This window comes from Frankliniella occidentalis, unplaced genomic scaffold, assembly GCF_000697945.3.
Source record: "Frankliniella occidentalis isolate FOCC.00 unplaced genomic scaffold, Focc_3.1 Scaffold166, whole genome shotgun sequence".
Lineage (NCBI taxonomy): Eukaryota > Metazoa > Arthropoda > Insecta > Thysanoptera > Thripidae > Frankliniella > Frankliniella occidentalis.
Window position 1 is genome coordinate 44,926 of NW_026267292.1, and position 13,604 is coordinate 58,529.

The 13,604-nt window shown below is 37.4% G+C and overlaps 2 protein-coding genes across 9 annotated transcripts; one reads left to right on the top strand and one right to left on the bottom strand.

Annotated features, from left to right (window-relative positions):
- Window positions 1-164: 164 nt before the first annotated feature.
- On the bottom strand, window positions 165-2,226 carry LOC113208943 (26S proteasome non-ATPase regulatory subunit 11). The gene has a single exon (XM_026426233.2). It carries the CDS (start codon window positions 2,165-2,167, stop codon window positions 932-934), a length of 1,236 nt encoding a protein of 411 aa, XP_026282018.1. The 5' UTR covers window positions 2,168-2,226; the 3' UTR covers window positions 165-931.
- Window positions 2,227-2,468: 242 nt separating this feature from the next.
- On the top strand, window positions 2,469-12,757 carry LOC113208938 (transmembrane protein 94). Of its 8 annotated transcripts, none has more exons than XM_026426196.2 (27): window positions 2,469-2,700; window positions 2,942-3,191; window positions 3,268-3,402; window positions 3,485-3,621; window positions 3,724-3,917; window positions 3,991-4,248; window positions 4,375-4,584; window positions 4,671-4,832; window positions 4,911-5,014; window positions 5,122-5,228; window positions 5,340-5,574; window positions 5,823-5,870; window positions 7,003-7,096; window positions 7,225-7,442; window positions 7,522-7,739; window positions 7,820-7,944; window positions 8,036-8,184; window positions 8,779-8,895; window positions 9,132-9,239; window positions 9,317-9,464; window positions 9,544-9,752; window positions 9,827-10,122; window positions 10,196-10,326; window positions 10,415-10,664; window positions 10,738-10,831; window positions 10,914-11,081; window positions 11,158-12,757. In XM_026426196.2, exons 2-27 carry the CDS (start codon window positions 2,965-2,967, stop codon window positions 11,228-11,230), a joined length of 4,215 nt encoding a protein of 1,404 aa, XP_026281981.1. In that variant the 5' UTR covers window positions 2,469-2,700; window positions 2,942-2,964; the 3' UTR covers window positions 11,231-12,757. The 8 variants fall into 8 exon arrangements, with proteins under 8 accessions (XP_026281981.1, XP_026281983.1, XP_026281984.1 ...); XM_026426198.2 differs by having other exon boundaries at window positions 9,135-9,239; XM_026426199.2 differs by lacking the exon at window positions 5,823-5,870 and adding an exon at window positions 6,372-6,383.
- Window positions 12,758-13,604: the final 847 nt, after the last annotated feature.

The window sequence follows — 13,604 nt, forward strand, 5'->3', positions numbered from 1 at the left end:
CACTTCTCTTTAATTATACTTGCCATTAATCTTTTTGGAGAGAAATCTTAAGATTTCTGAGATGTTGTTAATTTGTGCACTCTGTCCCACTGTTTCAAGTTCTCTTGGCTCGATAAGACACTCATGTGGTGAATTCAAAGAAGGGATGAATAAAACTATATAGATAGATAATGTTATAATTTATTTTCTCACCAAACACAATATCATCACATCCTAGCACTGAACATTTATCCAATCTGAAGGTAGAATATACATACCAACTAGAACATTAGACAAAAAAGAGACAAAAAAAGAACAAACACATAACAATCCAATTTTTTTTCCGGTTGAGAATGGAGATCTTTGGGACTTAACTCCAAAGGCAATACAAAGATGTTTAATTTAATTTTAGCTTGAAGATAAATGCTCAAATTTTTAGGGGAAATGAATGAGTTAATAATGTATGTACAAGTATGTAATAACCAGTTGACAAGATGTTTGAAAAAAATGCTACAGAGCCGTTGAATGGAAGTTAGTTTAACCATGACTGCATCCCTCACCTACAATCGGGACGAAATGCTTTAATGCAGTTGCTTGTAAGAGTGCAACAAACTGAAAATTACCCTGATTAAATTATACCCTCCTGGCTGGTATGCAATTTAAGCATATAACCAACGTTAGTAACAAAACAAAACACAATATGGAGGTTAAATTAAATAGGCCAACAAAAGGCATTGAACTATTATAATCATGCGACAATCCCTCTTCAGAAAAAAGTGCTTAGAAGTAAGATGCAAAGGTCTTCCAGAAATAGCTTGACCAATGCAGGATTCATCATGTAAAAAATAAGTACCCCTAATCAAAAAAATTTGCCAGTCGAAAGTGTCTATATCACGTTCTGCTTAATACTTAGCATACCAGATTTAATTAGATTACAATATGAAGATCAAAATCATGTAAGCTTCTTTGCCTTCTGATATAAAGTATCCACAACTTTTCCCATACTGTGAATAGTTTCAAGAGCCATTTCATAGGTTTTATCGACAGGCCTCTCTTCAAACACAATGAGAACACCTTCACCCTGATCTAAGATTCCTTGGAACTTCTTGTCCAAAATCATCTGAGAAAGCTTCTTTTCAACCTGCACCATGGGGAGCTTGATGCACTTGGCGACATGCTCAACTTCAACTCGTGAATATGGCTCAATGATGCGGCACAAATTCTGCTCCAGCATGTTATCATAGAGAGTGCCAAGATGAGCACAGACAATTACATCCTCTTCCAGCTCAGGGCGATACATCTTGAGAGCTTGTTGAAAATCAGCCAAAGACCTCTTGTGACTTGCTTGTGCAACTGCTTTCATTGCTTCAATGTCCTTACCAGCATACTTGATAGCTAGTTTGCCGCTGACAATTTGTTGCACGTCTTCGGGTGAGTTCAGCATGATTTTTGACAGCAACATATACTTCAATGCAGTAAGGGTCTTTGAGCTCTCCACACTGTCATAGCCTTCAAAAGCCTCATAGAAATATGAGTACGCAGTCTTGAAATCCCTTTCATCAGCTGCATGAAGGATACCAGACTGGAGATCAAGTGCAGCTTGCATTTTAGGAGGACAATAGATGGAGTTGGCAGTGGTCCGAGCAGAGGTGAGTGCTGCTCTAGCTTTCGATAAATTGCTGAGAGCATGGTATGTCTTACTCTCTAACAAGAGGACTTCAACCAGAAGATTCTTGTCATCCAACTTCTTCAGTTCTCGGAGGAGATTTGAGCCTAATTGCAAGGCTTCTGCGAACATGCCAGTGTCGAAATAGAGTGCAATGAGTCTTGCCTCCAGTGACTGTCTCAAGAAGGTCCTCCGCTCTTCTTTGGCCCATTCGATACATTCCTTGCATAGCTGTACTTCGATACCAATACCGGCTTCTAGATCGAGGAAGAAATCCACCAAAGAGCGGACAAGTTTAGCAGCCTTAGCCTTACTTATCTGACTCAGAAAGGGCCTTGTGGCCTTGATGAGGTCAGCGAGTTCGTTGGCCTTGCCTTCTTTCTTGTAACGCTCGCCCAATTCAAGGATATCTTGCTCCTTTTCACGGATTTTGTCCTCTTCTTCATCGTCGCCGATGATAGAAAGGTTTGTGTTTGGATTTGACACGGATTGAGCTCGCTCAAACAACATTGCGCCCGCCATCTTTGTTAGAACCGCTCCGTCATCAATGAACTGCGCGAATGCGAATGGTGACGGCCGGCTCTTTCTTTTGCTCCAACGACTACTTGGCTGTAAGAGAGAACTGTTTTTCTGTTCGGCCAGGTTCTGAAACACTCTTTTCAAATTGCGATTTTACTTTTCTTTCAATTTTATTAATGGTTCTAATCAAATAAAAATAGGAGTAAAGAAGACTTGTGTTGTCTTTAACCCAGAAGTCGAAGATGGGAGGGTTGAAGAGTGAAAATAGAAAATAGCTGAAAGGGGAAGAAGTGAAAGGGGTGCGGGGAAGGGAGGGAAAGGTCAAAAATATCAACAGCCGATCCATTAGCAGAAGAAACCGTCTCGAATTGGAGAAAATGGACTTATTCATGTCATCGTCGTGCGTTTAAATTTCTTGGATATCCTTGATTGACCACATTTACTGCCATGCTTCAATTTAATAATTCTTCAAGATGTAATTGTCTCTAGGGGAAAAATAGCTAACCTAAGAAATTTCCATCACAAGACCATAGGAAGTAAGTTCTTGTTGTTTTCTGATATATTTCCTTCTATTTTGCATAGTATTAGAGCTGTATTATAATCTCTCCTAACATCACTAGACTGGACTGTCCCTTCTCAAAATTTTAGACTGTTTTAGTACAGTTGTTTCTGAAATGTTCTGTGAAAGCTGCCTTAGTAAAATATTAGGAGGAATAATGGGTGGACGCTCAAAAAAATTACATCTGACAGGGAGGAATTGCCTTACATTTGTTACAGATTCTTTTTAAATATCAGAAGCGATGCCATCAACAGCCAATCTTGAGGCCAGGTCCCTCATGGATGACGTACAAACAGTCCCTGAAATCATCTCTGCAAAACAACCAAAAACAGGAGAGAAGGCAGAAAAACCAAATCTGAAAGATGTCGAGAATAATTTTGTTGGTCTCTCGACCAAAGAGGCTTTAAGTCAACTCTACACTGATATTCATGATCTCCTTCGTGAACAACTTTTGGCCAAGGAACATCAGTAAGATTTATATAGCATTAGTTTTGAACACATCTTGCATTTAATATCTTCATCATTTAAAACAAAATTATTTCAGACACAAATACTCTTGGTTATATGAAACTTTATATTGTCGAAGCAATTATACAACAATATGTTGGACTTCTGCTTTGGCTCTGCTCATATGTAGTGTTTGTATGCTTGTTAGCTATGTCTCTTCTGACCATCCGAGGTAAGCCAGATATCCTTCTCATCAAAATTATGTGAGGGTATTTTAAATAAATTTCTAAAAGATCAGCCATGTTCTGTTGTAGGTTGGGTACGTTACCTTTAGAAGCCACATTGGTATTTATTTTGACTATAGTAAATGTTTCTGCTGTTGCTTGGGATAACAAATTGAGACACAATGAAATACCTCTGGGTGTTTCTGCCCTCTTACACAAAGTTAAAGGTAAATTGAGCAAGAAGACTGGGGGTATTAAAGTTCAGTACAAATCCTATTTTATGGACTGAATTGTGTGTGTAATCAAGTTTTTATCACTTTCTCTTATAGAGGCTGTGGAGTGGAGTAACTGGAAGCCTGAAAATTATCCACACCTATGCTCACCACTGTCACCCTGCATAACTCTTCAGTGGACCCATCGTGATGGAAAGCTGGTGAACTTGCCATGGGCCTTGTTAGTTGCTGGGGATGTTGTTGTTATGAGACCTGGTCAACCTGCACCTGGCCCTTGCTCTCCTATTGATGTATGTGCTTGCCTCCTACAAATGACCTATACATTTTATTTAACTTATAAATATATAATTATTATTTTTCAAGGCTGATAGAGATTTACCGAATCTTCAAACTGGAGAACTGTTTAGTCCAGCTCCTAGCAAGAGGACTGAAATATTTTCCCTGCCAACTTCTCGTGCACCTCTCCAAAACGAAGAATATGTACTGAAGCAAACTCCATACATAAATAACTTACGTATTGCTATGGAGCAAGCTCTAAATCGGCCTATCACATATTACAATAGCCAACGGCATAATCTCATGCTTAAATACGTTGAGCTAATTTTTCTACCCACCATACTGGTAAGAAACAAAACAGACAACAATGCCCAGCTGTGAATTTAATGTTCTTTTGTTTTCTAAGTGTCTAAATTTTCATTTTTTAAATTTCTTCTTGCAAATGTTAACTCTCTCTTTCTCTATTTCTAGATACTAGTGCTTCTTGTCAATTTAGTAAGACTTGGATACCTTCATCATTGGGTTTCATCTGGATCATGGATTGAAATGCTTTTGTTACAACCTGTTGCTATTGTGCTTCCTCTTTTACCTTTAGTATTCCCCACAACCTGGCTGCTCTTAAATTGTCTTGGAATGGCTCGTCTACTTGCCATACTAGATCTTTCACCTCATGAAAATAATGTACAGTATATGATATCGATATGACCTTGCTTTTGTAAATTAAATCATATTGCCATTTGTATCTAATTGTACTTTTTTAATTACAGAAGTGTTTAGATCCATTTGAAGATGTTGAAGCTGAACCTCAACAAAACCCATTAAGACTATCATGGCAATCAATTCGTAATCATTTTTCCAGTGTTCTTCTAGGAACTGAGCCAATTCTTTGTCGATCTGCAAACATTTTGCATGTTTTAGGATCTATGACAGTAAGTTTGCACTCATACCACGCTTTATGTTATTTATATTTTGAAAATTTATGGTACGCTGTAAATTGAAATTTTTAGGCTCTTTGTTGCGTGGATAAAAAAGGAATATTGTCCTGGCCCAATCCTACTGCTGAGAAGGTATTTTTTCTACGCAATGCCAGTCCTACATCACATTCATCAAGGTAATATGTTGTTCTCACTTCTATCTATCCATCCATCAAAACCAACAATCAACAGTCAATAATAATCACTTCATATTATTTTTAATGTCATTGTATTTAATTTTCAGTCTTGTCAGTGAAGATGCTGCTCTGTATACTGACACTGGTGCAGTTGCTAACTCAATGGAAGTGGTGGATGCAAACGAAGACACAAAAATAGGTGTTAGCAATAATGGTATGATAGTTAAACAATTGAGTGTACACATCCTAATTTTGGTTGAATTGCTCTGAACATCAGTTACAGCATGGGTAATTAATTGATCATTGACATCTCTTGGTTTTTAAGAATCTTCAACTGTAGCTGAGGTACTTGACCTGACGCATGATCACTCCAGTCCGTTTCGTCTTCAATTTGATGACCACACATGGAAGCAGTATTTATCTTCACTGAAACCCTTGGGTTTGGCAATCCTTCTAAACACTTGCAACATGGCAACCCAGGAACACTATGCTGCTTTTTGTGCACATGTGACATGTGAAGCTCTGCATGATGAAGATCTTGTTCCTGTTACAAATCGCAGGTATTTACTTTGACTTTTTTGCATTTTAGACCATAGCATAGCTGGTCAAATCATGAGCTTTAAATTTGTTTTTGGACTCCATGAAGTCGTCTTATCACAAATCTTATCAGAAGTTAATTCACACATTACATCAGAATTTTAATTTAAAGGTACAGAATTCTTTAAATAGACATCATTTTAAGCTGTTAGGTAAACATTTTCCTCAAATATGAAACTCAGGGTCTTTTGTTGATAGACATTTTTGACAGGAACCATCCTATTGCTGGGGATGCTGCAGCACTTCCTGCAGTCAATAAGTATGATTTTTTTTCCTCTCTCTGGGAAACAGATGGTTGGTTAAAGTAGGGTGGTGGATTGTTTGTATGATGGATTATGGTGTCATTTTCTACATTGGGTTGGTCGGTTTATACTTTTAGATGAGGACTCTGATACATATCAATATCAACTATGTCTTAAATGTTTTCCCTCTATGTTGTGCTTGTGTTTTACAAACGTGCTTCAAGGGTTATGATTATGATGCTTGCTGCTGCTCTCTGGTGTACCCCTTCCTCCAACCTACTGGTCTTGCTTGCAAGTGCTGTGAATGTGCATATGCTCTCACTAGATTTCTTTTATAAAGAAAATGTATATTCCCCTACATCGGGTTGGCCATACTGCTTTGAATTAAAATTCTCAGTCTTGTGTTCTTAAAACCTTCTTTCAATCATGTAACATATTTCAAACTGTGATCTTTATTGTAATTTTTTAAAAATTTCTATGACAATCATTCTAAGAAAGTTTTTGTCTTGGCCTTTCAGACAATGTAAAAGGTAAGCATTTTCTGATCTGACTTAGTACCATCGGTTATTATTAGATTTTCTGTCTATCTGTCTGTCTGTCTCCCACTATAATATTGTCCTTGCTGCTTCTTTTGGTAACATCTTTTCCTGTAGTCTCTTTTTTCTATGCTTAAACATGTTTACCGGTAATTGCCGCATCACCTTAAGCACCACATTTTTGTACATATTTAAAGACAAACAAAGCTTTTGCTCAATCTAAATTTGTTTCATTCTCTCTGTAGCCACACTATAAATAATTTTAGATTGTATGTAAGTTGAATACAACAAAATTTCACCCCTTGTCTTATCTGGTGTCTTTATTGCTGAGTAGCATGTCAGTGATTTTCTAGTTAAGTCTCTAGGAAACTCTTTCTTTCTTTTTATTTTTTTTTAAAAGCTTTTATGTTTTTACATAATTTGTTTGTATTCTTTCAAGGAAAATAGATGTTAATCTATTAGACTTCTGACTTGAGATAGGTGTTTTTTGGTTCTTTGTTTTTAGAAACTCATAGTTGCATATGGTATTGGGGTAGTCTAAATTTATGTTTTGTGTGGGAAATTCTGTGTCCTTACGGAAACTTTAATGTCTATCTTATCTTGTTGATTTTAGGTGCTTGTGTGAGCTGGCTAAGCAAATTGGTTTTGTTGACAAAGCCCAAGATTTGTTTCAACTGCAACAGCAACTATCAACTTTCAGACATGTGGTAAGTCTGGTGAATGTTTACAGGTATAGGTACTATCTACTGATCATGCCTTTTGAAAACTATGAATCAGCCTTAAGTTTCAGTTGGTGCCTAGCTCAATTCCCATTTATTCCTTTATCCTTCTGCAGCAACCAGAATTAGCAAGGCGAGATATTAAGTTTGCACGCTCATTGCCTATTGCTACGAAGCTGAAGTTTCCCTTTCCTCATATGGTGGCAGTAGTTGTTCAGGAACAAACAAGCCATTCACTGCAACTTATGTCCCAAGGTACAGCTGATATTATTTTAGACTCTTGTGTTGAGTATTGGGATGGTCGTGATTTGTGCACACTGTCTCAGTCAGACAGGTAAGACACATTTTATTTTATTACAATTTTGTTATGCTTTCTGTCTTGCATACTTGCTATAATGCTGTTTATCATGCAGGAAGAAAGTTTTGGACTTTTACCAGCGCTCAAGTCTCACAGCATATTGCACTGCATTTGCTTACCGTCCTCTTTCTAGGGCAATAAGTCCTGCCCTTGGAAATGTTTATCTGGAGCTACCAGCAGACAGTCGCCATTTGTATGCTCCTCACAGAAGTCCAACTCCGTTGGCATTGGATAGCAAGTCCAAAGGCCTCCTGGCAAATTTTCAATCAACTGGTAAGGCTTAATTTCTTTTACCTCATTAAAATACCATTAGAATTTTAAATGTTATACATTTTTTTATGCTAACCCATTAGATTCTCTGTTTGGCTATGAGACAAAAGAAACAGAAGTTACCAGTGTGGAAGAATGTTTTGAGTTGCAGTGTAATCAAGTGTTTGTCGGCATGGTCACAATGCAGTACCAAGCACAAATTGATATGGTTTGTCTAAAAATGGTTTCAACATTAAAAAATACTGGGGATTTGATCTTGCCATTTATGTCTATATCCATATCTTGTTCTCTTTTTAAAGGTAAAGCTGATTGAGCAACTGGAAAGAGCTTGTGTACGTTTTGTACATTTTAGTAAAGAAAATGAATTGCGCTCAAGAGTTTTTTCAGAAAAAATGGGATTGGAAAGTGGTTGGAATTGTCATATTTCCCTTCTCAGTGAGCGCAACAGGTACTTTTTCCAATTAGGTTCATTTCTACATTATCATGATTTCTTGCTTGTCTCTTACCCTCAGGGCTTTTTTATTCATTTTTTTCCTAACTTACGACTTTATTTTGTTGTTTGGATAATCTATGGTAAGAATGCTATGGGTATGGTTTTGCTCATTAAAGGGGAGGTCAATTATGGCTTATGTACTGTATTTGTGTATACATTGCCTTCTCTACCTCATTTATATTTTACATCAATCTTTAAATAATCTAATACTATTCTGAAATAAATTTTTCAATGGGTGATATTTGACATTCAATTGATTTGCATTTTATAATTGAATGTTCTGTTTGAATGTGGGTATTTTGGGGTCTTGAGGTTATGCCTATTATTATTATAATTTTAGGAAATAAAATAATATCCTCTACTTTCAGCTTTTGCATTTTGCTGGATTATTGGGAGATAAAAAACCATGGCACATTTTTGTCATCAAGCTGACACTTTTTCTCTGCTCATCAGGTTTCATTCTAACTCTTTGCTGGGCCTTTTGTTTGTCTTCTGTTTTGCTTAATGCTCGCTGGTGTGTGCATGCATGCATGTATGTGTTGTGTGCAGATCAGGCAGTGATACGAGTGATATCAGACCGGGTCCCTCTCGAAACTACTCTAATGCTCGCCTTGCATCCTCGGTCAAGCAACATATCAACTTACCCCTGCAATTTATTCCACCACGGTATGCAATGTTCATTCATTCTCTATGGACTGTTTTTTTATGTCTGGACTGTAGATGTATCATCATTGTTCTATTTTGACTGTATTTTCAGAGTGAACATTGCATGAAAATAAAAGTCACATCTTGTTTGTTCTTTAGCCCATAATTATAAGAAAGTAAAACGTAGATTTTGTTGGAATTACTTTAAATTCTTATCCATTTGGTTTCCTTAAAGTTTTCAATTTTTATTTTTACAGTAGCAATCTTCCAGCATCAAGAACAATGAGTTTGTCAGCACCTAGTGCTATAAATTTAGAACATTCATTTCCTCCAAACCCACCTGACTGGGAAACAAGTAACAACAGGTGTGCATTATTCTAAACTATCTTATCTTTTATCACACTTTTAAAAATAACTGAAATAATATTTTTCATTGTTTTAGGGATGGTTGTGATGATGAAGGTCTTGCTAGCCAAGATAGTGTCGCGTTGAATGAAGGTCAACCAAACCAAGAGGCTTGGCGTTCTCTTAGTTGCCTAACAGATTCCACTGAACAAAGTGCACCAATTAATTTTGATATGTCTAATAGAGTAAGAAATATTCTTAATCTTATAATGTTGGAAGCTCTTTGTTTCTGTTTTGTTTACCTTACACAATTTTTTTCTGCAGGCCAAATTACCTCGTGGAATAGATAAAATACGTCCTCATCTTGAACAAATTGATAATGTTCCCTTACTTGTGTCTCTGTTTACTGATTGTACTCCTGATGCAACTCGTGAAATGTTACATATAATGCAAGAATATGGAGAAGTTGTTTGTGTTCTCGGTTCGGCGGCTAATGCTGAGAACATGGGGATTTTCCTACAGGCAGATGCTAGGTACAGTAATTTCTACTCATATTGCTCATATAACATATTTAATTATTTGTCAAAAATCCCTTTTTTCATTGCAGTATTGCCGTGGAACCATTGTATCCACAAGTTTGTCAGAAAGTTGCGGTATTAAATCCGGTGACAAATGGAAAAGGTCCTGGGCCTACAGATCTCAGTCGTGCTTTGAATTCTGTTGCCTGCTCACTTAGATTTAAAAGAGATAACCCTATTTCACTTTTCCAACTGATAATGGAAGCTCGTCACTTCATGCAATGTGTTTGGAATTGTGTTCAATTCTGGGTCTGCTGTGGCGTTTCCTTAAGCACGCTTCAAACATTGGGAGTGTTCCTAATGCTTCCTCCTCTGTTCACTACTGGTAAGTCCAAATTTTAAATTGTTTGTTTATTCAAGATTTAGATTTTTGATTTATTGCTTATTTGTATTTTAAGGTCAGGTTATGTGGTTTGTGTGTGTCATCATTCCTGTTCTCTCACTATCTCTTGTGGGAAGTCCAATTGACTCTCAAGTAATGCAAAGACCTACCAGTAATAAACAAGGAGCAGTTATATCATCTAAAAGGGTAAGTAGGTAGATCGGTGGAGAACTTTGGTTTCTCTTGGACAGTGCTGCCATTTAATGTTGATTAAAATCTTCAAATCTATTTGTAGGTGGCAATTTTTGTTGTCTGGTGTTATGGGGCAAAATTTTTGCCTACAATTATAGTAGTACTTCTACTGTATGCAGTGACATTGGATTCATTTTGTAAAGAAATGGCTTTGGCACGCAATGAAACTTGTACTATGGTGTATCCTACTGTTGATCCTGATGCTTCTCTGAAATGGGGAGGTTGGGACAATCACTTTTTTGGTTTGTTAATTGCTCAACATTTCTCTGTCATGGTGCTTCTTCTTCATTTTGGTATGTCTGACCATCAGCTTTACTTAGATTGTGTTAGAAAGTGTGCAACTTCTAACTTGTACTTTTTTTTCAGTATGCATTTCCATAAGTTTTGTCCACAGAGAATATTTGTCTTGGCATAAGTGGCCACACAATAATGTTTGGTGGCTGTGTACATCCCTTATTGTGTAAGACAGCTTTGAATTTTCTATTGTTCAAACATTGTTATTTTTGTTACTATCTTATCTGTTATCTATCTTTAACTTACAGGTTGTTAGTTCAAGCAGTATACTCAGTCTTATACTTAGGAGCAATGTCTCTTGACGCTCAAGAAGATGCTTCCATTCTCAATGTCCCTTGGTTAGCAATGGTTTTAGCGCTCATTTCACCTTTTGCCATCTGTGTGATTAATGAATTTGTAAAATGGGAGGAAATAAAGTAAGTACAGGGCCTTTCTTCTTTTTGTGGGGACTGCTTCTTCATCAATTTTTAACGGGCCTTTCTTCATTTTCAGGGCAAATGTGCGTTACCAGAAGAGAGCACGTCTTGAATTTGGGACAAAACTGGGAATGAACTCACCATTTTAAATATTTGGTATTATATCTAAAGCTGTTAGCTGCCAATTTCCTTAATTCATTGTTTCTGTATAACATAATTTTCACTGTTGAAGATGTAGGTTTGTCAGATTATGTGTCATATTAGAAATTTAATCTTGCCGTTTGATATGAAGTATAACTCTTGTGATAGAATGATAATTATTGATTGATGTGTCATATCAATCACAATATTAAGAAGATTTATATCTTTTGTACTTATGCAGATCAACTGAATCAGGGCAGCCAAAGGTATTTTTCATTCATTTTTCTGCTCCAAGCTGAACCATCAAAACAGTTGTTCTGATCTGATGGCTGAACTGTGTACCTTACTTTATCTGTCTTTTTTAATGTGTTTCATTAACATATCATATTAGTCATTACAATTCATGTAAATAGTTGAGTAAATGTTCAGAACAAGCCAAACAAAATAGGGCACTTTTGTGTTCATTGGTCATATTCTTCTTGTTAGTCCAGTATTTGATTATTTTTAAAGTCTTATTGAGATTCTATCTGTATACCAGGTGGCTGATTAAGCCCGCTCACTTTTGTAGTTATGCTGCACCGCACGCACGAGTGCGGGCGGGCTTGCCTATCGCCCCTGTCCACGGCGCCTTACGAGCCGAGCGAGTAGGCAACCCGCCCGTACTCGTGCGTGCGGTACAGCATAACTACAGAAGTGAGCGGGGTTTTTATTTAAATATATACTCTGCCGCATACAGGCGTGCGGGCGGGCTTGCCTACCGTTGCTCACCGTGGTGCCTAGCGCCGTGCGAGTAAGCAACCCGCCCACAGATGTAGATACAGCACAAGGAAAAAAAAGGAAGTGATATGTGGTCTACGGGACACCCTGTATTGTGGACTTACCATACCAATATTGTTTAGCGAGCATTTGTCAATTCTTATCTGGCACTATATAAGTTATTTCTGATTATTGTCCTCCCTTTCTTCCGTGACTGAGTGTAAATCTATTCAGTAGAGTTTATCACCACAAAGTACAAAACTGACAAAAGGTGGCCCTCCAACGGAACAAGGCATCCATCACCCATCATCTCAGGTTTTGTGTTTTGTCATGGAGCATGTGTTTGCTAAATGTAAATTGGTAGTTCAGTATTGCAATAAATATGTTTCCACAAATTATGAGGGCATTTTGGTGCCTCTTTGATGGACCCATCAGGACCGATCATTTATGATCAGATCAGTATAGTATGGTACGTTTATCGAATAATTTTGTTTACCATAAATTTGCATTTAGCAAACCTGTGTTGAATTAGTAATGACAAAACCTTGAGTGATGGGTGATTGGTTTCTGGTTCTATTGGAGGGCTGCCCAAAGATTGTTCATAGTAATGTGTTCCTATAAAGTTATGTAACAATATTTTGTTGTGTTTCAGTTTAGACTTTAACTTATCAATTTATTTAATTTAAACAGCAAAACTTGTGTTGTATTGGATTTTTCTGATATTTCTTTATGGCTGCTTATGTTGTTTTTCATTGATATTAGACCAAGCACCAGCTATAGCTGAACTAGTATTTTGCTTTTCACAACTTTGATATTGGAAACATTCTTCCAGCAACTTGTGTCAGATAAATGGCAAGACCTAGTGCAGTGAGTAGGTAACTTATTATATAGGAAGTTGTGGTTTGCAATTTCCAAAATATGTTGCTATTGTCTTCATGATCTCAATGATATGTAAAAAACTAGTAGACCTGTCCGCTTATTATTTAAAGTTCAGCCCTTCAGTTTTTTTTTGTTTTTTTTTAAATATTCACATGCCTGCTTCCATTATATTTTTTGATTTTGCATTCCAAAATTTTATTTGCTTTAATTGTGAAAGCTTTTTAAATGCTGTTTTCATTCCGACTCCTGTGTTGTTTTTTTTAGTGCTGAAAAAACCTTTACAGCTGCAGTATAGTCTCAGTTTGTGTGTTCATCTTCCCTTACATATTAAAAAGAACAAGGTGATAATAATAATAATAAAAATATAAATTGTATTGTAACAAGTGTATGAATTCGTCATCTCCTTTGTGCGCCGGTGCCGGAGACTTGTTTTGACACCTGTTCCGTTATGACGCAGTGCAGAGTGTCGACGCAGCGGGGAGTAGGTAGGTCTGGCCCATGTGCCTGCTCCTACTGCGACACGACCAAACAAGTAGGAGAACAAGGACCGCGATTGCAGCGCGTTTACTGCACCGAGATGTACCCCCCCCCCCTGCTTCCTCTTACTCTCCTGACGGGGTAGGGTGGTGTTCGGCGGAGGAAAGGGTACAGGCAGGACACATGTGCGGGCAGAACCCTTGCTATTTGTGTCCCCGCGCGGCCCGGCTGGCGCTCTCTGACGAGGTCAATCCTCTGCCGGGAGGGGGG

Excerpts from the sequence above, each read along its gene's own strand:
- LOC113208943 (XM_026426233.2), bottom strand. The coding sequence starts at position 2,167 with ATGGCGGGCGCAATGTTGTTTGAGCGAGCTCAATCCGTGTCAAATCCA.
- LOC113208938 (XM_026426196.2), top strand. The coding sequence starts at position 2,965 with ATGCCATCAACAGCCAATCTTGAGGCCAGGTCCCTCATGGATGACGTA. Across the intron at positions 5,015-5,121 it reads CCTACATCACATTCATCAAG|TCTTGTCAGTGAAGATGCTG; the intron begins GTAATATGTTGT and ends TTTAATTTTCAG. Across the intron at positions 11,082-11,157 it reads GTAAAATGGGAGGAAATAAA|GGCAAATGTGCGTTACCAGA; the intron begins GTAAGTACAGGG and ends CTTCATTTTCAG.